The 24777-nt window shown below is 35.4% G+C and overlaps 1 protein-coding gene across 2 annotated transcripts in view; it reads right to left on the bottom strand.

Annotated features, from left to right (window-relative positions):
• Window positions 1–24777, bottom strand: part of LOC150102101 (nonsense-mediated mRNA decay factor SMG8) — a 384051-nt gene that overhangs the window by 232800 nt on the left and 126474 nt on the right. For both annotated transcript variants that reach the window (XM_090399980.1, XM_090399979.1), the window contains 2 exons: window positions 21792–21969; window positions 11018–11106 (listed from right to left, as the gene is read on the bottom strand). In XM_090399980.1, coding sequence (XP_090256106.1) covers window positions 11018–11106; window positions 21792–21969 — 267 coding nt within the window. The remainder of the gene's footprint in view (window positions 1–11017; window positions 11107–21791; window positions 21970–24777) is intronic.

The raw sequence follows: 24777 nt of genomic DNA on the forward strand, positions 1-24777 counted from the left end.
GAGTGCAGAAATTATATAAAAAAATTGTTGATCTCAGGACATTTAAATTGTCCTCTCTCCCTCTTTTTTTAATGTAAACTCCACCCCAAAAGGTAAAATAATCTACAACATGGTAAGATAAATATCATCTGAAAACAAGTATTTACAAGACATTTCAGGCCTGCAATATGCAGGCTGGTAACTACCAGTAAGCATTCAAGAAGTTCATCTTTGTATTTAGTGTTGACTGATACAGCTATTTCTTCCTTTCCCTGATAGTCACCATCATCAAATTCCTGACATACACCCTCAAGGGGTGTACAGGATATGTATGACAGTACTACATGAAAAATTTACATAATTACTTTCATATCTACAATTTTCTTCCAAATCAATCTATTACCTGTCAAGATTCCAACACTGTCAGATCTTACATTTCTAATTAAAAGAAACACACGTATTAACCACAGTGAAAATTATTTAATTGTAAATATTTCATCCTAAGTATCTTAGGACATCATCAGTACAGTAGTTTAAAACAATAATAGGAATAACATACAGTTAGGGCACATGATTACAATAGAATCTCATTAAACGTGCGTAACGTGATACAGAAGTAAAAAAATAATAAAAATAAAAATAAAATAAAATAATAATTATTATTATTTAACACAATTTTGTATGACAATTTCCCATACTTTAGGAATAGTAAGAACGTCGTTGTGGTTTAAATTTGGTATGTGTAATAGGGCTTCAGAACTTTCTTTGTATAAACATTCATGTTTATATAAAGATCTATGTAAAAGTTTAGACTTTTCCCAATGGATACTATGGCTTGGATTTTCAATTCAGTGTTGAAAGAGGCCAGATTTCTGCAGTTTAAAAAGACGAATGTGGTCTTGATGTTCTGCGATGCGTTTCTGAACAGACCTACCTGTCTGTCCAAAGTAAGACAATTTGCATGAGCATGGAATCCCATAAACAACAGGCAACATCAAAGGTGAGAGTTTGTCATTAGGAGAAGGTAACAAGTTGTAAATTTGGTTAATAGGTTTGGAAGTAGTGGCAAAATTGTATTTCTTCATAATTTTAGAAAGACGTTCGGAGATGCCTTTGACGTAAGGTACGGGAATCCTATGGACTTCTTCCTGTCTAGTTTGATGTACGGAAAAGTAACTGATGATTTTTTGAGTTGTTTTAGGATTATATCCATTTAGGATGGCTGTATTTTTGATTACTTCTAATTCCTGGATTAGAGATTTTTCAGAGGAGTAGAATTTGTGTGCTCTGGAAACTAGTGATTTAATAATGCCAGATTTCTGAGATGGATGATTCATCATCATCATCAAATTTCTGCCACGTACCCTCAAGAGACATACAGGATATGATAGTACTACATGAAAAAAAAAATACATCATTTCTACTTCCTATCCACAATTTTCCTCCAAATCAGTCTGTTACTTGTCAAGACTCCAACATTATCAGATCTTATATTTCTATCGTCTAAGGCACTTTGTACTGTATCAATCCACCTATATCTTGGTCTTCCTCTGGGTCGTTTTCCTGCCAACCTATCAGAGAACACTTGTTTTGCTAATCTTTCTTTGCCCACTCCGTTTAAGTGACAATACCACCTGAGATTAGCTCTGCTAACGCATTCCTGGATGCTGACAATGTTAAGTTCTTTCCTATTATCCTCGTTTTTAATATGATATTGCCATTGATGCCATCTGTTCATGGCTCTAATCTTTCTCAGGACTCTCATATCTGCGGTCTCTATTCTTTGGTCAAGTGTTTTACTTCTGACCCAGCTCTCAGATCCATAAGTTAAAACTGGTTTGAACACTGTCTTGTATACAGCTAATTTAGTGTTCTGACTAATTTCTCTCTTATTCCATATGAATTTATTCAACTGACTTCCCACCATACCAGCTTTGCTGATTCTGTTATCTATTTCTCTATTTAATTTACCATCTTCACTAAAAATCGTGCCTAAGTAGCTGAAATGTTTTACATGTTCCACAGGTTCTCCATTCACAACATAGTTGACATTTTCAATGATTCTGCCTATTTTCATTGTCTTTGTCTTTTTACTGCTGACCTTCATACCATATCTATTACAACAGTTATTCAATTTAGTCAGAGAATCCTGCAGACTTGTAGCGGATTTATTTAGAAGTATAACATCATCTGCATAAAGCAAAGAGCTGACATTAACATCTCCAATTTTGATATCATGTTTAATACCACTTTCCTTCATAATGTGATCCATATAGATAATGAATAACAGAGGGGATAATGTACATACTTGTCTCACACCAGATTTAACATTAAACCACCTTCCCGTACTTCCTTCAATTCTAACTGCTGACTTACAACTCAAATAAAGACTACGTATTGCTTGATATAATGCCGCATTGACACCATATAACTGTAGCGTATTGAATAGCTTCTCTCTTGGCACCTTGTCATATGCCTTTTCCAAATCGACAAAACTTAAATACAGATCTTTGTTATATTTCCATGCTTTCTCGACTATTTGTCGTAAAGTGAAGATCTGATCCTGACAGCCTCTATTTGGCCTGAATCCAGCATGTTCTTCGCCAAGCTTTTCTTCCACAATTCTTCTCGACCGTTTCTCAAGTATACTTGCATAAATCTTGCCCAGGAACACTCAGTAGGGAAATACCTCTGTAATTCTCACATTCAGTTTTATTTCCCTTTTTATATATGGGTACTATGAGAGCTCTACTCCAATCATCAGGAATTCGTCCCTCTGTCCAGGCTTTCTGAACTATGCAGTGCAGCCACTGTAATACCACCATACTTCAACATTTCTGGTCAAATATCATCTACTCCTGCTGCCTTTCCACATTTCAAGCTTAATGGTGTTTAAGGGTCAAAGCTGTATAACTGAGAGGAGACCTCCACATAGCCTTTCAACGAATGCGGAGAACCGACCAGCTTCTGATCTAATGTCCAATCCACACCTTCTCGTGGTGCACCCTGTTGGGTATCTACTTAGATACTGAACGAACGAGGATGGGCTGGCAATTTGGGATTTAGCCGACCAAATTGTATTCTTATTGGTTAAACCATAATAAAAAATGATGGTCAACATGAGATGGATGATGAGCGGAAGAATTGTGAATGTAGCGACCTGAGAATGTAGGCTTGAGAAAGACAGATGTGGCAATGGAACCGTCTTCTTTTCTTTGGATGTGTAAATCCAAAAAGGAGATACCCTGTAGAGATTCTTTTAAAGTTGATGCGATGATGAAGGTTAATTTTATCTAGAAACAGTTGTAATTCATGTTTGGGATGATCCCAGACTGCAAATACGTCTTTGACATATCTTAACCAAATTTTTGGTTTGGACTCAAAAGTGAATATTTTTTCCTCAAGGTGTTCTAGAAACAAGTTTGCTAGGTTTGGTGATAAAGGAGATCCCATTGCTGTTCCTTCTTCTTGCTTGTAAATTTGAACTTTCCAGGTGAAGTAACCTGATGCAATAACAAACTTGTACAATTCAACTATATCAGAAGGAAATTTTTGAGTTAGTAATTCTATTGTTTCTTTATGGGGAATGTTCGTGAAGAGGGAGACAATGTCGAAGCTGATTTTCGGAATTGAAAATCCAAGCCGTAGGATCCATTGGGAAAAATCTAAACTTTTATATAGATCTTTATATAAACATGAACGTTTATACAAAGAAAGTTCTGAAGCCCTACTACATAGACCAAATTTAAACCGCAACGACGTTCTTACTATTCCTGAAGTAAGGGAAATTGTCGTACAAAATAATAATAATTATTATTATTTTATTTTTATTATTTTTTTACTTCTGTAACATGTTACGCAAGTTTAATGAGATTCTATTATAATCATGCACCATAACTGTATGTTATTCCTATTATTGTTTTAAACAACAAGGGTTTGCATGAAGCAATGGCTGACTGTATACCTAGAGTCTGAATAATAAATCCAGTAGGGGTTAAATGGATGAATAACACCATTAAACTTGAGCTGCAAAAAAAAGAAACAACTATGGAGGGAATTCAAGAAGAAAGATGATCTGCAGGCACATGAACGGTATAAAGCACAGGTCAGAAGGATAAGGAGTGTGGTAAGAAAAGCAAAAAAGGATTATGAAAGAAAATTGGCCATGCAGGCTAAAGAGAATCCTAAACAGTTTTTTCGATATGTTGCAAGTAAAAGAAAAAATCTATATGGCAGAATGATTTTAAAGAATGCCGATGGTAGGGAGGTAACCGATTCAGCTGATATAGTTGAATTACTGAGCGAGCACTTTGCAAGAATATATCTTCCAGGTGGTGACATTGCAGAAATGAATGAATCAATAGATTATATGGGAATTGTGGTGAATGAGGTGGAGGTGAGTAGTCTATTGCAAAACCTCAATGTCAATACATCTGTGGGACTGGATGGTACACCAGCTCGTGTCGTACGTGAAGCGGCTAAAGAATTGTCAGTACCCTTGACCATTTTGTTTAATTTGAGTCTCGGGTCTGGGTTAGTCCCGAGGGATTGGAAAGAGGGGGAAAATAGTTCCACTGCATAAAGGAGGTTCCAAGACTGCTGTTGTAAATTACCGACCGATTAGCATATCAGGAATTTCTCCAGGACCTTGACAACGATATGCTAATATCGTTGTCAAGGTCTTGGAGAAATTAGTCAAGAGAAGAATACAGAACTGGATAGATGAAAATGGGATACTGCATGGAGGACAACATGGTTTTGTGAAAGGTAGATCATGCCTCAGTAACTTGCTCACGTTTTATAACACAGTGAAGGCTAAACTGGATAAGGGTAATGGGTTTACAGTGATTCTACTGGACCTTGCCAAGGCCTTTGACAGGATACCACATGTTACTCTACTCAGTAAACTGGAGTAGATGGGGGATGGATATAGGGTTGGTGAGATGGATAGGAGGGTGGTTGATGGAGAGATACCAGAGAGTGGTTTATTCAGGAGTGGAGTCCAAAAGACGGCTTGTGACTAGTGGTGTGCCGCAGGGTTCTGTTCTTGGACCACTACTTTTCAATTTGTTCATTAACGATATAAGAAAGGATCTGAGAGTAAGTGTTCACTTGTTTACTGATGATGCAAAGTTGGGTAGAGCAATTGTGAGTGCACAGGATGTCAAAATTTTGCAGGATGATTTGGATAGTTTGGAGGACTGGGCTAGGGAAAATGGATGTCAATTTAATGTGGCAAAGTGTAAGGTTATGCATTTTGGAGTGAAAAGATTAGCAGCAGTATATCTCATTGGTGGAACCGTACTCCAGGAGATTGATGAGGCCAGGGATTTGGGAGTGTTGGTGGATAGAGAGTTGAAGTTTAGGGAGCACATTGCAAAAGCGGCCAAAACAGCTTATCAAATCACATGGTTGCTGAAAAATACTTTAACAAGTAGAGACAAACAAGTTATTGTTCCTCTATATCGAGCCTTGATAAGACCCCATCTAGACTACTGTGCCCAGATATGGACACCAGGGTTTCTTCTTGATAGGGAGGAGGTGGAAAAGATCCAGAGACAAGTGACAAAGATGATAGCAGGTCTGTGGAATGAACCTTATGAGAACAGGTTGAAAATTTGTGGGCAAAAATTGGTTGATAGGCCGAAAAGGGGTGATATGATTGAGACATTCAAATTACTGAAGGGTTTCTATAGGATTAATCCAGAAGATATTTTTGAGAATAGAATTGGTGGTGGGAGGACTAAGGGGCCATACATGGAAGCTGGGCAAGAGTGTGGTTAACAGGGGTGTTAGAACTAGGTTTTTTACTTGGAGAGTGGTGAATGAGTGGAATAAGCTGCCAGATTCTGTTGTGGGTGCTATGACAATGAGTTCAAGGCAAGATATGATGGATACTGTGTGAATGTCGAATAGTTGCTCTTGACATGATGTTAGGGCCTCCCTCGATAAGTCTGTCGACTCCTTGGAGTTGCCCAAGATAATAATAATAATAAAACTACTGTACTGATGATGTCCTAAGATACTTAGGATGAAATATTTACAATTAAATTATTTTCACTGTGGTTAATACGTGTGTTTCTTTTAATTATGATCTCACCATGGGTTTCGTTATTTAAAAACTTATATTTCTATCTTCCAAGGCACTTTTTACTGTATCAATCCACCTATATTTTGGTCTTGTTGGCAGAGAACACTTGTTTTGCTAATCTTTCCTCTTCAATTCTGTTTAAGTGACCATATCACCTTTTTTTTTTTTGTTTGTTTTCTGTTTGCACTGAAATGTCTTATGATACACAAGATGAAATATATAAGATAATAAATTTAATTTTTACCATGGTACATGTATAATCCTTTAGTTAGTGGATAGTTGCATGTAAAAGTTAATTTTTTCTTGAGATTTCCAGTAAATACATTTCTTGTTTAAAATTTTTGTTAAATTTTTAAAAAAAGTTTTTAATTTTTTTTTAATAAAAAATGCACTAACTAAAGGATTATACATGTACCATGGTAAAAATTAAATTTATTATCTTATATATTTCGTAAATTTATATATTTAATAAATTAAATATTATATATTTCGTTGTATTTAGTAAACAACAATAGGGAATTTGAATAAAGAAACAGTAGAGCGCGCATGCGTTGAAATTCTGTTTTATTAGTGACACACTATTTTCTTCAAGAGATGCATATTTGTTTGAAAATAACTTATTGTTCATATTGGGTTTTCACATCTGGAGCCATTCTTCTATTTTTTCATATGCACTGTATTCTTTTTACATGGTTTTCATTTACATGATTTTTTCTGGAACCAATCTACAATGTAAATGGAGAATTGGATGTATAATTATATATAATAAAAATAGAAAAAGAAATTCTTAGCCAACCCACAGTACAAAATATACTATAGGTTAGCAAATAACCTGTCGTGGGTGAGAACAACATTAAGAAGTCCTAACTGGAGGAACACATGATTGTTTTTGTCTCGACTATTTCGATGATAATGCACATTCCTCTCATTAACATAGTCATGCTCACAGAGATTCTCATCATTTCACCCATCATAATCCAGTTTCCCTGACTCTCTGTATTAGGTCTCACAGCAAATTAATAATTTTTCCAGACTCCTGATACCAAATGCATTCAAGTGTATGCTATCCTTATGTAAATCTATTTTTCCCTCAAATTCACTCTGCATATCCAAATACTAACAACTTCTTTCTACACAGCCTGTTCATCAAATCATTTGTCATTGCAGTCCTACTTAATTCATTTCATTATATCTAGGTAATATACTATTTTCACTTTCTCACGCTTCACTTGCTTCTTCCAACAGTTCTGTGTCTTCTCTCATACTGCATTTATCACCAAATTGTTTGTATCTACCAAAACTACCAGCTTTTATTTTTCATCTCTGCTTTTCAATTACATTCGTTAATTTTTTATTTCATTTTAGCACTAGGGAACTCAAAGTAATCACTAAGTCATCAACTGCATGTTTTATGACTGAATCTACATACCATATAATATCCTTGTTATAATCAAAGTTATCTACCTGATTCAGTTTTTTTTTCCCTACTTATCCTTCTTGTCATTCTGATGTCTATCTAATTGTGCTTTTTTCATTTTTTTCCCCATTTCCTAATTGCCTATCTAATGATTTGCATCAGTCTAAATACTCTGAAAGTTAATTCATACTCAATATCCTCATAGGTTTCCAAAATGGCATGATTCTTTTCACTAAGAAAACATTTGTTTTTAAAAACAATTCCTCTTGGTTGCTGTTCTATTGTTCTTGCAAATTTGGTGCATTTTACTACTAATTTAATATTAACAATATCCAAACAAAATATCAGGAAACACAGTATATCAAATACTATAAATATATAAAAATCTGCGGTAATATTACTACATACACTAATTATTCAGAAAATATTTTTTTATTATTATTATTATTATTTGATACCTCGAGGGAGTCCATGCTCATCGAGGGAGGGCACCTGCTCTACAGCTCTGTCTCCACCAACTGACCGCAACCACGCCAACATCATCTACCGCCGTCCACCACCACTGGTATTTCCACAGACAATCACAAACATCCATGACCACGGAGGGATATTACAATAAAACAGATAACTCACTAATTTCATAGAGCCTTTAATGAATCACCTCTATGTAATTGTCTGTATATTCTTCTCATAACATTTAAGCATTTCTGCTTTTTACATAACTTTACCTGAATTCGTTACGACTTACTAGTCAACTGCCCACCATGGAGTTCTGCTTTTTCTTTGCTTGTAGACAACTTCACCACAAGATCTATAACTAAATCAATTTAATTCAAATTTTCTCATCCAGTCACTAAGATTTAAAGTTCTTGTTTTCAAAGTCTCACTTTCTCCTCAATAATTTAGGAGTCTTTTTGGATCATATTTAATTTGATTCTTTTTAAAACTTCAGAATGGGTTAGTTGACTTTAAACTGAACAGTATTGGACAGTGGTTACTTCCTACAGCAAATCCCATTATTACCAATTCTAGCATTCCTTTGGCCTAAGTTTGCTAGAATGAGAATTGACTACATTTCAAATCTCATGTATATTCTAATATCCAAAACTAGTCTGAAGATTTCACTATCAAAAATAACAAAATATTTATTTTCAATAAATTTTATTTTTATTTATTTTCAATAAATATTTTCTAATATTTATTTTTAATGTGTTTTCTCCATATGAATTTATGCACTGTTTATGTAGGAAGATGTTATTAATAATAACTAATTCATGATCTGAGCAGAAATCCAGCAGGTACTTACCATCATTATTAATGTTTTTTGCAAACTTTCACATAGCATTTCGATGTCTGGAATTCATTTAGTGATCTGCTGTTTAGATGTCTCCAACAAGAAATTGCTTTATTTATTTATTTATTTTCCTTTGTCTACTGTCATCTCTGCCGGCCTGGTTAGCTCAGTGGTTAGTGTATCCACTCTCCAGACAAGAGGTTGGGGTTCGAATCCCACCAGGAGCTATGGATGTTTGTGATTGTCCTATTAACTCTGTGTGGAAAGGGCATCTGCAACCCTACCACTTCTAGAAGCAGAAGAGTTCACTCCCAAAACCAGGTGAGGTTTGAGAATGACATACAGCGTCTACAGATGTAAAGTGTGAAATTTTATATTTATATACTGTCATCTCTCTTTGATGACTCAAAGAATTCCTCTACTCCTTTCCTACCAGAATTTCTTACAGGACCATGACAAAAAAACTCTCATTATACAATTTCTCATTTTGAAATCTGCAGACTTCACTCTACTTGAAACTGTCTTCTATACATGAAGTTTATTTAATCTTCATTCAGTGTTAAATAACACAGTTTATATCCATTTTTCCTAATTCCTAAGCCTGAATAGATTATCTTATGATTATTTAGGAAGATATCACCCATTTTAACCAGCTCAATAATTATGGTGATGTAATATTTCAATTTCTCTACTAGTTCCACCCCTTTCCCAACAGTACCTCTTAAATTCTATCGAAGCTCTTCCAGTACCAGATTCTCACCAATACTGACACCCTGATCAAAAAAAGTCAATCTAAACAGGTGATATAATACTCCAGCAAGTATGATATCTGATCATGTTGTTCCATTATAATTTCTATGTTGTTTTAGTCAATACAAAATGCAATCTGCTGATGACAGTACATTGCACTCCTCCTTTTTGTTTGACAAACCCTGCAAAGCACAAATCACCACATCCTCTAGAACTTAACCTCTATTACCTTAAATTCTGATCTTCAAAACATCAACTTCAATGCTAATGCATTATTTCCCTCAAAAAAACTTGTTCTTCCAATTGTACCCTTGACAATACTCAAATCTCTATTCTCAGAATAACTAACCTCAAACCTCTCTTGACAGAAACAGATCACAAATATTGCCTCCTCTGCATCCAAATAATTAGGCTCTCTCTTTTGCTCAAGGAGTTATTTTAACTCCAAACAGCTCCTAACGCTATACAAATCACAAATCAGCCTAATCATCGAATACTGCTTTATATGGGATGGTGTCCCAGAAGCTCCCTGAAAATATTGGATTCTATACAGAAAAGGGCAGTTTAATTGATTGACCACCCCTCTCTCACTAATATACTCCGCTCACTCTTGCACATGCATCCAGTCTGCATCTTCTATAAATACTCCTGTGGCCACTGTTCATTAGAATTGGCATCAATAATTTCCCCACTCTCTTGCAAATCCATCCCAATGTGTGTAGCAACTAACCAACACCTTCTCACAGTTCAACTCCAAACTCACAGAACAAATTTCTCTTCTTTGTTTATCCCTTTCACCCCATGTATTTCCAAGAAATATAATTCACAGCCTTTCAAGTCAAATGTGAATAAGTTTCTTATTGCTCATCCATGATACTAGCATATAATATAGGTTAACCAACCTCTTGTGGTTGGGTTCTCCATAAAAATAATTTGATCAAGTCCCAAACTGCAGCCCATCATTCCAGCATTTAAGCACATACCAAATGAATGAATAGAGTGCACCACAGGGAGTTAAGAATCAGACATTGAGTAAGAGGCTCACATAGATCTTCACACGTTAATAAGCTATAGTAGGGGTGATTACAATCTCTCTCAAACTCTTATAGTGTTGCAAATAATGGGAAGGTGATCCTAAGACAATGAGTAATCACCAAAAAATTCTAGCAGTTTCTAGGCATTACATTTAAAAACTTTGATAAATGATTAAATGAGAGATTTTGGAAATTTAATGTAAGTAAATTAACAGTTAATTAAAATGAAAATAAACATTCACTGCAGGTGACTAAAGTTATGTCACAGTATGTTTGAATTTCAACAGCCAATATACTTTTGTTGAGGAATTATAAACAGTAACTCAAAAGACTGCCATACACACAGAGCTACATCACACAATTTTGTTATTGAGAAAGAAAGACAAAGTGGAGGGATTATACTGTTAATTAAGTCAACTGCAATGCATTTTATTTTGAGAAAGCTCACTTACCTAATATTAGTAATAACTCTGCTTTTTCGTAAAATTCTATATATCTGATCTTCTAAAGAATGTTCCAGTTTCTTTATTGGAGGAAATTTCTAAAAAATAAGCAATTACTAATGCAGATATTTCATGAAGCATTTTACAGAAAAAAATGAAGAAGCCATCATTAAAAATAAAATGGAATTTTCCTAACAGACACATGAACAGAAATCACATCTCACAGCAATCAAATTATAAGCATACAAAAAACACTATAAAAGATTTGCAATTTCTGACTGCATCCTTAATAAAGAACTCATCACACACACAATCTCATATAAGATATATACAAGCATGTATAATCGTTACACAAGATATGAAATCTGTGAGTCTAGTTTGAAGCTATTTTGAGTGTAGGGTTTTTTTCAAGCTTTGTAAGATAGGTGTTTTTTTTAGAGCATTTCTTAGATTAATTAGTGTACTTTCAGTACACTGGTGTCATTTTTACTGGATTTCTCATATTTGAATATATACATTGTTAATTTAAGTTGGTCTTTAAAAATGGTGACATACACTTGACAGAACAGTGGAGTAGCTTCAAAAGCAAACACAGATGCTGAGATAAATCTTTGTCCTGCTGAAGAAAATACTAATAATGATGATACAAATAAGATAATTTGACTTATGAAATTTCCAGATTAAAAATTTTCTAAAAATCTCTTTAACTCTCAAACAAATGGTTTGAGAGTTATAAAAAGTTAAGAAATGTTTATAAAAACTCACAGAATAAAAAAAAGGAGCCATATGACAGCAAAGCAGGTAAGATATCAATGAATAATAATAATAACGTAAGTCATTAGAATGTAAGAAAGAAGAGATTCACTCATTAAATTTGCACTCAACAAACAAGTCACTACTTAGAGTTTTCCAGAGGCAGAAATCAAGAATGTGATGAATGCAATTGAGAAAGAGAAATGAATAATAACACATGGTAGTGTTTTTAGGAGCAAATAATTTAAGTGGTGATAAATTCAGTATGAGAGAGGATATGAAAGGATTGCTGGAAAAAGAAAGAAAGAAAGAAGAGTGAGAGAGTGAAATTGTTACTTTATTACTGAGATTAAGAAGAGCTATAATAACACTAATTTATCAAAGATCTGGAAGACTCATTTTGAAACTTGATAGCCTGACTTCTCTAAATTAACTTTAGAGAAACTAAGAACTTTCAGAGAAAGTTCATTTTATAAACATCTGGGTGTATACAAGATTCCATGTTCTTGTGGAAAGATATACGTAGGCTAAAGTGGGAGAAGTTTTGAAATCTCCAACAAGGAACATGATGTTGAAAACAAAAGGGAAGAACAAAGTGAACTCATAGCCCACATACTTAAAGAACATCACTGGATTTAATGACTACAAATACAAAGAGCCAACAAGTTTCACTAGCCACTGTCTAGCATTTTCAAGGCTGTACTGGTGTGAAAACAAATGCATCAAGTTACATGAAAACATACACTTTAGTAACTGCTAGGCTGTTACATTTGATAATTCATGTTTGATGGCATGCATGCGTTCAAATGTTTCATCAGAATCTGGTACATGACCACATGTTGTGTAGTTTTTCGCATATCGTAGTTCTGTTGAGCTGAGAGAATTGATGACATATTTCCATATGTCTTTAAGAATAGCACCTTGATTTCTATTTAAATTATTGCCTGTGCATAGCACCACTGCTGCTTCTTTGAAAGTTCTGTGTCTGTAGTCATTCTCGATGTAAGGCATAGAACTGTTTTTCCAATCTATAATGTGATTGATTGACATCCCCCACATGTTCCTTCTGTCTCATTTCAAAACTTCCAGAGATCTGTCCAACATAAGAAAGGCCACACGTGCATGGAATTTCATATACTCCAGGAAATTTGAAGAAGGGCACCTCATCTTTGGGTGATCTTAAGACTTGTCTCTGATTGTGGTTGTTGGTTTAAAAACTACTCTGGTGTTATGAGCTTTTAACATTCTCGCCAATTTTGTGGATACTGAATTAATATATGGAATGACAGCTGTGGACACATATTGGGACTCCGTTCCATGTTGTTGGAGGTTTTCTTTAAAAAGCAATTTGTTTAAAATCTTAGAAGGGTATCCATTCAGAGATAGTGTTAGCTGTTTGTGACAGTTCTCTCTGTACATCTACTTCTTTCGAAATAGACCTTAAGGCTCTATTACGGAACATATGAATGATGCTGTGTTTTTGTGATCTTTGATGGTTAGACGAATGATGTGGATACCTGTATCTGTGGGTTTCTTGTAAATGGACAGTTGGACATTGTTATCTTCTCACCAGTATGTAAAGAAAGGGTAGTTCTTTGTTCTTCTCCAGTTCCATAGTTGAGTTGATTTTATTAAGAAACACGAGAAGGTTTTCCATGGTATCCTTCCAGATGATGAACACGTCATCGACACATCTTCACCAGATCGATGGTTTAGGTGAAATGGTGGGAAAAATATCCTTTTCAAATTTTTCCGTAAATAGGTCAGTGCATGGTGGTGACAGGGGGCTACCCATGGCTAGACCTTCTGATTGTTTGTATACTTGGTTATTTACTTTGAAGAAATTTGATTTCAGGCAATGATGAAACAACTGGGTGATGCCCCGAGGGAAGAGATCTTTTAGAATGTTGACCACCTCTACAACCGGTACATTAGTGAATAAGGACACTACATCTAGACCAGCCATAATGTCCATTTGTGATATTTTGATACTCAAGATTTTTTCCACAAATTCTTGAGAGTTTTTAATGTAGGTCTCTAATTTTTCCTTTCATTAAATTTGTCAGATGCTTTGCTAGTAAGTACGTAGGTGAGGATCTTCCATCAACTATTGGATGAAGTGGTACATTTTCTTTATGAATCTTCAGTGTCCTATAAAGGTATGGAGTAATGGGGTGTAAGGATTTAAATTGTTTTTTTTTTTTTTTTAGTTCATCTGACCAACCGGTCATATTGTGGATAAGAGCATTAGTCTCCAGATGATTACTCATGATGGGATTTTTATCTAAGACTTGGTAAGTGGAACTGTCTGCTAGTAACAATCTTATTAAAGTAATCTTTCGAGTTGAGAATGGCTGTTGAATTTTCTTTGTCCGCTTTGGTTATTATGATGTCTTTGTTGTTATGTAAATTGCGGTTTGCTGAGGCAAGAATAATCATACTATTGAATCTGATGGTATTTGCTGTAGCCTCTGGAAGATGATAAAGACTTTTTTTCTATCCCACATATGAAATTCATTTTAGGAATAAAATTCGTGGTAATAGTAAAGTTGAAACACTTTAAGGATTTCTGATTCATGATTAGAAAGCCTGTAATCTGATAATTTGAAAATCACTTTGTTGTTAGGGAGACCGTGGTGCGACTGGAATTTCTTCTTATACAGTACCTCAAATTTTTATTAATTTGTGTGATTTTACTCGCTCTGAAAGTTTTTTCATAGCTACGATGTAATAAGTGGTCTATATTATTCCAAGTTGTGTAGTCTAAACTTTTAGATATTTCAAACTGTTCTCTGCACTTTGCGTCAATAATGTTAAGCTCATACCTGGTATCTTTCTCTGATTAATGCTAACCAAGTCTTGTAGTATATTCTTTTGGCTGTTGCAGATTGGATATGTCCTTTTACTACTAAGAACTTCAGGATAACAGCAGAATCTCTACATCTCTTCAGAAACGTATGGTGATTTAGTAACTTAGCTTTTTTTGCATTTGTCCTTTTCTAAGCACCGAACTTTATGTTTCATCTGTGAAGGTAAATTGTTCATATTTGGTCTAATGTATTAAAACTAAGAACTTTTATTGTTAAAAGACCATAAGATTTAATGATTACAAATACAAAGAGCCAACAAGTTTCACTAGCCACTGTCTAGCATTTTCAAGGCTGTACTGGTGTGAAAACAAATGCATCAAGTTATATGAAAACATACACTTTAGTAACTGCTAGGCCGTTACATTTGATAATTCGTGTTTGATGGCATGCATGCATGCATTCGAATGCTTCAGTCATTACATTGTAGCTATGAAAAAACTTTCAGAGCAAGTAACTATAAGAAAAAATTCCTATCGTACTACGGTCTCCCTAACAACCAAGTGATTTTCAAATTATCAGATTACAGGCTTTCTAATTATGAATCATAAATGATTAAAAAGGGTTTCAACTTTGCTATCACCCTGAATTTTATTCCTAAAATGGATTTCATATGTTGGATAGAAAAAAGTCTATCATCTTCCAGAGGCTACAGCAAATACTATCAGATTCAATAGCACGATGCCTCAGCAAAACCACCAATACCTAATACTACTCCATATGATAAGAAAGCAATCCGCAATTTACGTAACAACAAAGACATCATAATAACCAAAGCGGACAAAGAAAATTCAACAGCCATTCTCAACTCGAAAGATTACTTTAATAAGATTGTTACTAGCAGACAGTTCCACTTACCAAGTCTTAGATAAAAATCCCATCATGAGTAATCATCTGGAGACTAATGCTCTTATCCACAATATGACCGGTTGGTCGGATGAACTAAAAAAAAAAAAAAAACAATTTAAATCCTTACACCCCGTTACTCCATACCTTTATAGGACACTGAAAATTCATAAAGAAAATGTACCACTTCATCCAATAGTTGATGGAAGATCCTCACCTACGTACTTACTAGCAAAGCATCTGACAAATTTAATGAAAGGAAAAATTAGACAGAGACCTACATTAAAAACTCTCAAGAATTTGTGGAAAAAATCTTGAGTATCAAAATATCACAAATGGACATTATGGCTGGTCTAGATGTAGTGTCCTTATTCACTAATGTACCGGTTGTAGAGGTGGTCAACATTCTAAAAGATCTCTTCCCTCGGGGCATCACCCAGTTGTTTCATCATTGCCTGAAATCAAATTTCTTCAAAGTAAATAACCAAGTATACAAACAATCAGAAGGTCTAGCCATGGGTAGCCCCCTGTCACCACCATGCACTGACCTATTTATGGAAAAATTTGAAAAGGATATTTTTCCCACCATTTCACCTAAACCATCGATCTGGTGAAGATGTGTCGATGACGTGTTCATCATCTGGAAGGATACCATGGAAAACCTTCTCGTGTTTCTTAATAAAATCAACTCAACTATGGAACTGGAGAAGAACAAAGAACTACCCTTTCTTTACATACTGGTGAGAAGATAACAATGTCCAACTGTCCATTTACAAGAAACCCACAGATACAGGTATCTACATCATTCGTCTAACCATCATAGATCACAAAAACTCAGCATCATTCATATGCTCCGTAATAGAGCCTTAAGGTCTATTTCGAAAGAAGTAGATGTACAGAGAGAACTGTCACAAACAGCTAACACTATCTCTGAATGGATACCCTTCTAAGATTTTAAACAAATTGCTTTTTAAAGAAAACCTCCAACAACATGGAACGGAGTCCCAATATGTGTCCACAGCTGTCATTCCATATATTAATTCAGTATCCACAAAATTGGCGAGAATGTTAAAAGCTCATAACACCAGAGTAGTTTTTAAACCAACAATCAGACAAGTCTTAAGATCACCGAAAGATGAGGTACCTTTCTTAAATTGGACAGACCTCTAGAAGTTTTGAAATAAGACAGAAGGAACATCTGGGGGATGTCAATCATGATAGAATCATCATTTCTCAACATCAGATCACATTACAGATTGGAAAAACAGTTCTATGCCTTACATTGAGAATGATTACAGACACAGAGCTTTCAAAGAAGCAGCAGTGGTGCTACACACAGGCAATAATTTAAATAGAAATCAAGGTGCTATTCTTAAAGACATGGAAATATCTCATCGATTCTCTCAGCTCAACAGAACTACAATATGTGAAAAACTACACAATGTGTGGTCATGTACAGGATTCTGATTAAAGCAATTGAATGCATGCACGCCATCAAACACGAATTATCAAATGTAACGGCCTAGCAGTTACTAAAGTGTATGTTTTCATGTAACTTGATGCATTTGTTTTCACACCAGTACAGCCTTGAAAATGCTAGACAGTGGCCAGTGAAACTTGTTGGCTCTTTGTATTTGTAATCATTAAATCTTATGGTCTTTTACAATAAAAGTTCTCAGTTTTAATACATTAGATATGAACAATTTAACTTTAGAGAAGTTAGGCTATCATTATGATTATCTGGCCTACAAAAGGCACCATATAAAGACATTAGTTCTGTTTTCAGTTACAATTTGAATTATTTTCCATATTACTCAGTTCAGCTATGTGCCTGTCAGTTATAATTATGCTTTGATGATGCTATGTAAAAAGTCAACAAAATATTACTAAGTTTATTAAATGTATTCTTTTGACTCTCTGTGTTGTTTATACCATGAAGAATTATTATGAACAATTGGATGGCAATTATTTGGGAATTTTGGATGCTTCCCTGGCTTAGGAAAGGCAATAATAATTGCCTTTAACCAGGTATCCCAGAATATGCTCTCAACAAAAATTCTGTTGGAAAGGTGCAATAAAACTATTGCACCTTTAAATTCAAATGATTCATGGATGGTGGTGGTGGTGGTGGTGACATGTTTTACCATTTCATAATGGATATTATCTGGTCTAACAACAGTCGGATGACACTTAAGAAAAATGGCTTTCTTAGTGAATAACCTATTGTATTCTTCACCATTTGAAGAAAATTGGATTTGCTGTTTATCTGCTTTGCTTTTTTGGCAAGGAACTTAAGTGGGATAAAATGTTGCCTGTGTTTTACTAAAAATCTCCCTGAGTGCATTGCCAATCACTGTTAGATTAGCAACTGAGCATCCATTGTGTTCAAAGATATGGAGCTAGTGGATGGTATGGTATATCTCCCCTTCATTTTCTGAATTTTGTCCCAGGCTTCTTTTTGTGTTGTTCTTATTATGGGTATATGCTCAGCAACTCTACCTCTGATGTTTGTTCAAGCACTACGCCACAAAGTGCTGTGTCCATTTAAATCCCCCATTAAAAGTAAGGAGATGGTAACGGCAATATGATATCATCAATGTCATCTAAAGGGATATGTGGCAGGAGGAATGTAGATGCTGCATACTGTTATTATAATTTGTACTGAGTGGGACTTGCTGGAGAGGAGTATGATTGCACACAAGGATGGAGACTCCTCTATAAGCAGGTCCATTCCCTTTTCCTGTCCTCATAAATCATGGTAGTATTTTGTAATGTTTGATCATCTCTCAGCTTTAGATGTTTCTTGCAGGCAGAAGCATATCGGTTTATACTTTTGCAAGAGGGGGCCTTGATGTCACTAATGTTTTGACAGAACCCACTACAATTCTACTGTAGGAATGTTTTCATTAGTCTTGGATTTTTTTCTTTTTAGAGAACTGAGGATGGTCAGTATCCCTTTTCCTGTCCTCATAAATCATGGTAGTATTTTGTAATGTTTGATCATCTCTCAGCTTTAGATGTTTCTTGCAGGTAGAAGTATATCGGTTTATACTTTTGCAAGAGGGGGCCTTGATGTCACTGATGTTTTGACAGAACCCACTACAATTCTACTGTAGGAATGTTTTCATTAGTCTTGGATTTTTTTCTTTTTAGAGAACTGAGGATGGTCAGTATCCATCACTTCTTCAGGAAAAATATCAAACTGCACTCCCTCTAAGGACTTGGGGTAGTACATGAATTAATTCATCTCCTTTATGGATATCCATGAAGAAGATAAAATCCATGCTGTCTGATGATGGTTCATCTAATAGAGGAACTGTCAAAATGCATAGTGGGACCATCTTTGGCATGTCTCAAAAATAAATTCATATCTGCCTTCTTGATTCGCTCTAAGGAGATGGCATGCAAGTCATATCTTTCAAGGTGGGATTGACATGCAGGTTTGGATCCCTGTTGACACTTTCTTAATAGCTGTCTTCTCGGCATAAAAGGGTTTACCAGATGTTGCACTGCCACTTTTGTGGTATACTGCTGCTTCCCCTCCTGATAAGGGATGTATTGCTCTGTTATGTTTTAAATCTGTATTTATTCCATTAAATATAATTATGAGTGGAAACCAGCAGCCTCTATACTCATTTCCTCTCATTTCTTCCCTTCAAGTTCCATTTCATGCATTCTTCTTGATAAGCTTTCTCAATTCATTTTTATTACATATCGAAACCACTTTAAGCAAAAATTCACAGGCATTTCTTATTCTTTGTTTTTTTTTTTTTTTTTTTTTTTTGCCAACATTGTCCTTAAAAATTTCATTTTCATTGCTTGTATCTCTTTGTTTCCAGCAGTCTCTATCTCTCTGCTGCCTAAGACAAAGTGGGCAAAAAGCAATTTCTGTTAATCAAAAGCTTGCATTTTAGTGGGATCTCAATATCATAAAAAAGAAAACTATTTAGAACACTACTAAAAAAAAGTTTTTTCAAAGTAGTTTGATCATAGTGTGCTCCAGGAAACTGATGAAGTTAGGGATTTGGATGCTGACATGGCCAAAGTGACCCATAGGATTATTTGGTTACTAAAAAACAAAGATGAGGAGGTTATCATTTCTCTTTATGAGGCTTTGATATGGCCACATCTGGATTCCTGTGCACCTTGGTTTTTTGAAGATAAAAAAATGGAGAGAATCCAGAAGTGAGCAAGATAGCAGGCGGTCTGTGGAATCTCCATATGATGATAGATGAAGTTTGTGGGTTGTAGAAGTTAACTGATAAGTGGAAAAGAGGGGGATGAGAAACATAATTTACTGAAAGGATTTTAAAGAATTAATGTAGAGTAAATTTTTTGGCACTTTGCTACAAGGGATAGAACAAGAGGTCATCTCTGGAAACTGAGTAAGAGTGTAGTTAGTAACAGCATCAGAATTACATTTTTTTTTCTTTCCTCAAGGAGAGTAGTGAATGAGTGAAATAGGTTGTCAGAACTTACTGTCTGTGAGTATTTTTTTTTTTAAATCAGTGAATGTGTTCAAAGAGAGGTATGAAAGATATTATTATTATGGACATGGAGTCAGTAGACTCATCGTGGGAGACCCAAACTATCAAAACAATATCTATCATATCTCTTCTTGAATTCATTTACAGACGAAGAACTCGCAACTGAGTTAGGCAATCCATTCCGCTCATTCACCACCTTCCAGGCAAAAAATCTGGTTCTCACACCCTTGTTAAGCACACTTTCCTTAATTTCTGGGGATGACCTCTTGATTGTTGTTCCATCACTATCACACAGCTGAAATATTTCCCCTGCATCAATCTTATAAAAACCTTTCAGTTATCAGCTAACGCCTTTTATTCCTTATAGGGAGTAGGCAAGGCCTTTATACCCTATCTAGCTTTTGGAGACTGAGTGGGCAGTTCAATCTCCACCGGTAGCCAATCAGAGATAGCTGGCCCATGTCTATCACTAATTACAGCAGCCACCGATGATAAAAATCTTTTAGTAATTGAAATGTTTCTATCATATCCCCCTCTTCTCCACTATCAACCAACCTCTGTAATCCACAAGCTCTCAATCTATCAATGTAGAGAGCACTTTTTTACATCACTCATCAACTTAGTCACTCTCCTCTGAACCCTCTCCACAACCTCCTCATCTCCAAGAAATCCAGGTGACCAGAGTTGAGCACAGTAATCCAAGTGTGGAAGTATCAATGCCTTATAAAGGGGAATAATAATCTCTTTATCTCTGGATGTTAGTGTGTTCTTCAATAATCAAGTAATCCTATGTGCAATCTTGGACACCTTAGCAATCAGCCCTCTGAACTTCATCTCCCTATCCACCAACACCCCCAAGTCCCTAGCCTCGTCAATCTCTTGGAGTACCGTTCCATCAATGTAGTACACAGCTGGTAATCTTTTAATCCCAAAATGCATAACTTTACACTTTTCCACATTGAACTGACATCCATTACTTTTTGCCCATTTTGTCAACTTATTTAAATCATCCTGCAAACTCTCAACATCGGCTTGATTTTTTATTGTGCTACCCAACTTTGCATCATCATTAGCAAACAACTGAATATCTCCCTTCAAGCCATTTCCTATATCATTTATGTACAAATTAAACAATAATGGTCCAAGCACAGAGCCCTGAGGCACGCCACTGATCAACTGCCTCATCCTGGACTATGCTCCTCCATATACACCACTTTCTGGTATCTCTCCCTCAGCCATTCTCTAATCCATATCACCAGTTTATTATCCATCCCCATCTGCTCTAATTTGCACAACAGTATTCCATGGGGTATCCTGTCAAAAGCCTTAGCAAAATCCAGGAGTATCACTGTGTAGCCATTTCCCTTGTCCAACTCAGATGTCATTCTATTATAAAATAGTTAATAAATTGCTAAGGCAGGATCGACCTTTAAGAAAACCATGTTGGCCCCTATAGAGTATCATATTCTGATCCACCGATCATTGAATTCTGTCTTTAACCAACTTTTCCAATATTTTTACCACCGCTCCTGAGATGGTGATTGATCTGTAATTAACTACACAGTCTTAGAGCCACCTTTATGCAAAGGAATCACTTTGCATAAAGTGATTCCTTCCACTCCCTAGGGACCATACCAGAGTTCAAACTTAAGTTAAATAACTAAGTAAGAGGTGTTGACAATTCCTTTGCACATTCACAACAACACAAAATTGTGCTAATAGAGTGTACCTTCCACAATGAATCTTTGGACTTCGGACTATATAAGACATTTTAGGCAAATACATTAAAATATTAAAAAAAATGATGGTAAAATATATAATTTCATTTACCTTGGACTTTATTCTAATAAAGGTGTCTCCACTTGCAGTTGTTTCTCCTCGTGCATCAAGTGGAGAAGATTGAAATACAAACAACACTCGTGGAGAACAGGGCCTCCCAGCTTGAATCCAGTCACTGGATATTGGAAAGCCTCTAAGTTGATCTGTTAGCCAGGGAATAGCTTTTTGTCTGAAAAAAAAAAAATATATATATATATATATATAAATGATCAGAAAATTGACTAGTAACCCTTCCCAAATCTACTAGAGAAATGGAAAAAAAAAAGGCCGATATCTAATGTCTGTATATAATCACTATAATAATAAGAATTTTTGCATGCTATTAAAGACAGGCATATAAGCACAGTAACCATTCTTTTTTCAAATTATATACTGCAATACCAACTTTTTTTTTTCTTCTTTTAAACCAAGTTTTTCCACTTGATTAAATTATAAATTAAAGATGCCAAGAAATTACATTCATGGGAATGATGGGGACATGAAGTTAAGAGGATAGATTGCAAAAAGGGACTCAAAGGATCACGTAGATGTTAAACACTAACAAGTAGGGATAAGGAAATTATCCTTCTTTATAAAGTTTAGATATGATCAGCACTAAATGGGATTAATTTAACCTTATAAATAGGGAAAGGTGAAAACACAAGCTTCTATTATATAACCAAGTGGAAAAACTTTCAATATCTATCATCAATCCCGAGTATTTTAATAATAAGGTGTAACATCTTTTGGCTACTTTTATATATAAACATGACTTTTGCATTACTTCAACCTTTGTATCACTTCTGAGTCTGGCTCCCACTGATGAGACCTCAATAAAGGTTGAAACTGGTGTGGGTTGTAGCCATTACAATATTCATGGTTCTTAAGCAACTCTTAGTTGCTTAAGAACCATGAGTATTGTAATGAGAGTACTTAACATGACGTGGAGATAATATCCCTTAAAATCTGATATTATCCCCTGATCTATAGACTGCATTAATGAAGTAGTATTAAGTTGAAGAAAAACAACTTTAGTGGAAATACATGTTTTAAGTTCACTGAAATTATCAAGCAATGAAATATGAGAGAGGAACTAATTTTGAAAATTGTCTATAATGACTCTTGATTCCTAAATCACTGGTAGACTTGATTTTAAAATTCCTTTCATAGTCCATAGTGTCTTGGAATGATACACAAGCATCGAGTTTAACTTAGTCAAATTTACATTGCCAACATTTACATCTTAGCAAAGGAGTTAACCAATCTTTTCCAGCCTTGAAGCTAGGTGCACATTTTTCTTCATCAGAGATAAAAGTAAAGGGAGGATTCCTTTTTCAGAAAAGACCCATTTCATCCAAGTTCAATTATTCACACTGAAATCCAATGGATTATCTATACAAATACTCCAATGAATAAATGGCTCACTTGATGGTTTTCAGAGCAGGAAATTCTTCAGCTACCTTAGTATCTGAACTTGCCACTTCTACAGTCATACACCCTCCGTCCAAAAAGAAACCGAACTTTTTGAAAATAGAAGAAACTAGTGGCGCCACCTGTTGTATCTTTTTGTTGTCGAAAGTGGCAACCTGCATTAGTGTTGTGTCAACTGTTTATGACATTTCTTTCATCAGAAGCCGAGTTATAGTTCCAAGAGTGACAGTATTTTGATGAATGGTCGGAAAATGAGTTTCAAACAGAGAGCTGCGACTGACTTGTGTTAAACTTGGTAAATGTTTTACTGAAACGCATCAAATGCTTCAAAAAGCATACGGTGATGAATGCTTATTCCATACTCAAGTTTATGAGTGGTTTAAGCGATTTCATGGTGTCGTGAGATGCTTGAGGACAACGAAAAGCTGGGCCATCCAAAAACTGGACTGAGCGAAGTTAACATTCAAAAAGTGTGTGATTTCATCAAAGAAAACCCAAAATCGTCCGTGAGATTGATTGAAGATGAAATGGGGATTCCAAAATCAACTGTGCACAATATTTTGACTGAGGGTTTGGGCCTTCATAAATTGAATTCGCGATTTGTTCCCCACAAGTTGACCGACGACCAAAAAATGTATCGAATTGATCACTGCGAGGACCTCATTAAAACCACTCGTAAGAACTCAAACATCCTTGAAACGATCGTTACTGGTGACGAAACGTGGTGTTTTGAGTATGAGCCAGAACCAAAGCATCAGAGTGCTGAGTGGAGACCACTAGAAGAAGGGCATCCAAAAAAAAGTTGCTTGGAGAAGTCAAAAGTAAAGACAATGCTGATTTGTTTCTACAATTCCAAGGGTATTATCCACAAAGAATTCATTCTGCCTGGCCAAACGGTCAATGGTGAGTTTTATCTCAAAGTTTTGAAGCGATTGATAGTGAGAATTCGTCACGTACGGCATGAATATTGTAATGCAGCTGGTCACTTTTGCACGATAATGCACCATCTCATCGTCAGAACATTGTGATACAGTTTTTGAGCAAAAACCAAGTTTGTGCGTTAGATCACTCGCCGTATATTCACCTGATTTAGCACCCTGTGGCATCTTTCTCTTCCCCCGACTTTATTTGCCGATGAAAGGAAAGCAATACGACACAATTGAAGACGTTCAAGCGGCAGTAACTATGACCCTCAACAGTATCCCAAAAACCGATATAAAAAACTCATTTAACAAATTAAATGACCATGCCAAACGCTGTATCGAAGCTGAGGGAGAGTATCATCATCATCATCATCATCAAATTCCTGCCATGTACCCTCAAGGGGTGCACAGGATATGATAGTACTACATGAAAAATTTACATCATTACTAACTTCCTATCTACAATTTTCCTCCAAATCAGTCTGTTACTTGTCAAGACTCCAACATTATCAGATCTTATATTTCTATCATCTAAGGCACTTTGTACAGTATCAATCCACCTATATCTTGGTCTTCCTCTGGGTCGTTTTCCTGGCAACCTGGCAGAGAACACTTGTTTTGCTAATTTTTCCTTGCCCATTCTG

Source organism: Typopeltis vanoorti, chromosome 11 (assembly GCF_054136105.1).
Source record: "Typopeltis vanoorti isolate ZY-2024b chromosome 11, IOZ_Tvanoo_1.0, whole genome shotgun sequence".
In the NCBI taxonomy this organism is placed as follows: domain Eukaryota; kingdom Metazoa; phylum Arthropoda; class Arachnida; order Uropygi; family Thelyphonidae; genus Typopeltis; species Typopeltis vanoorti.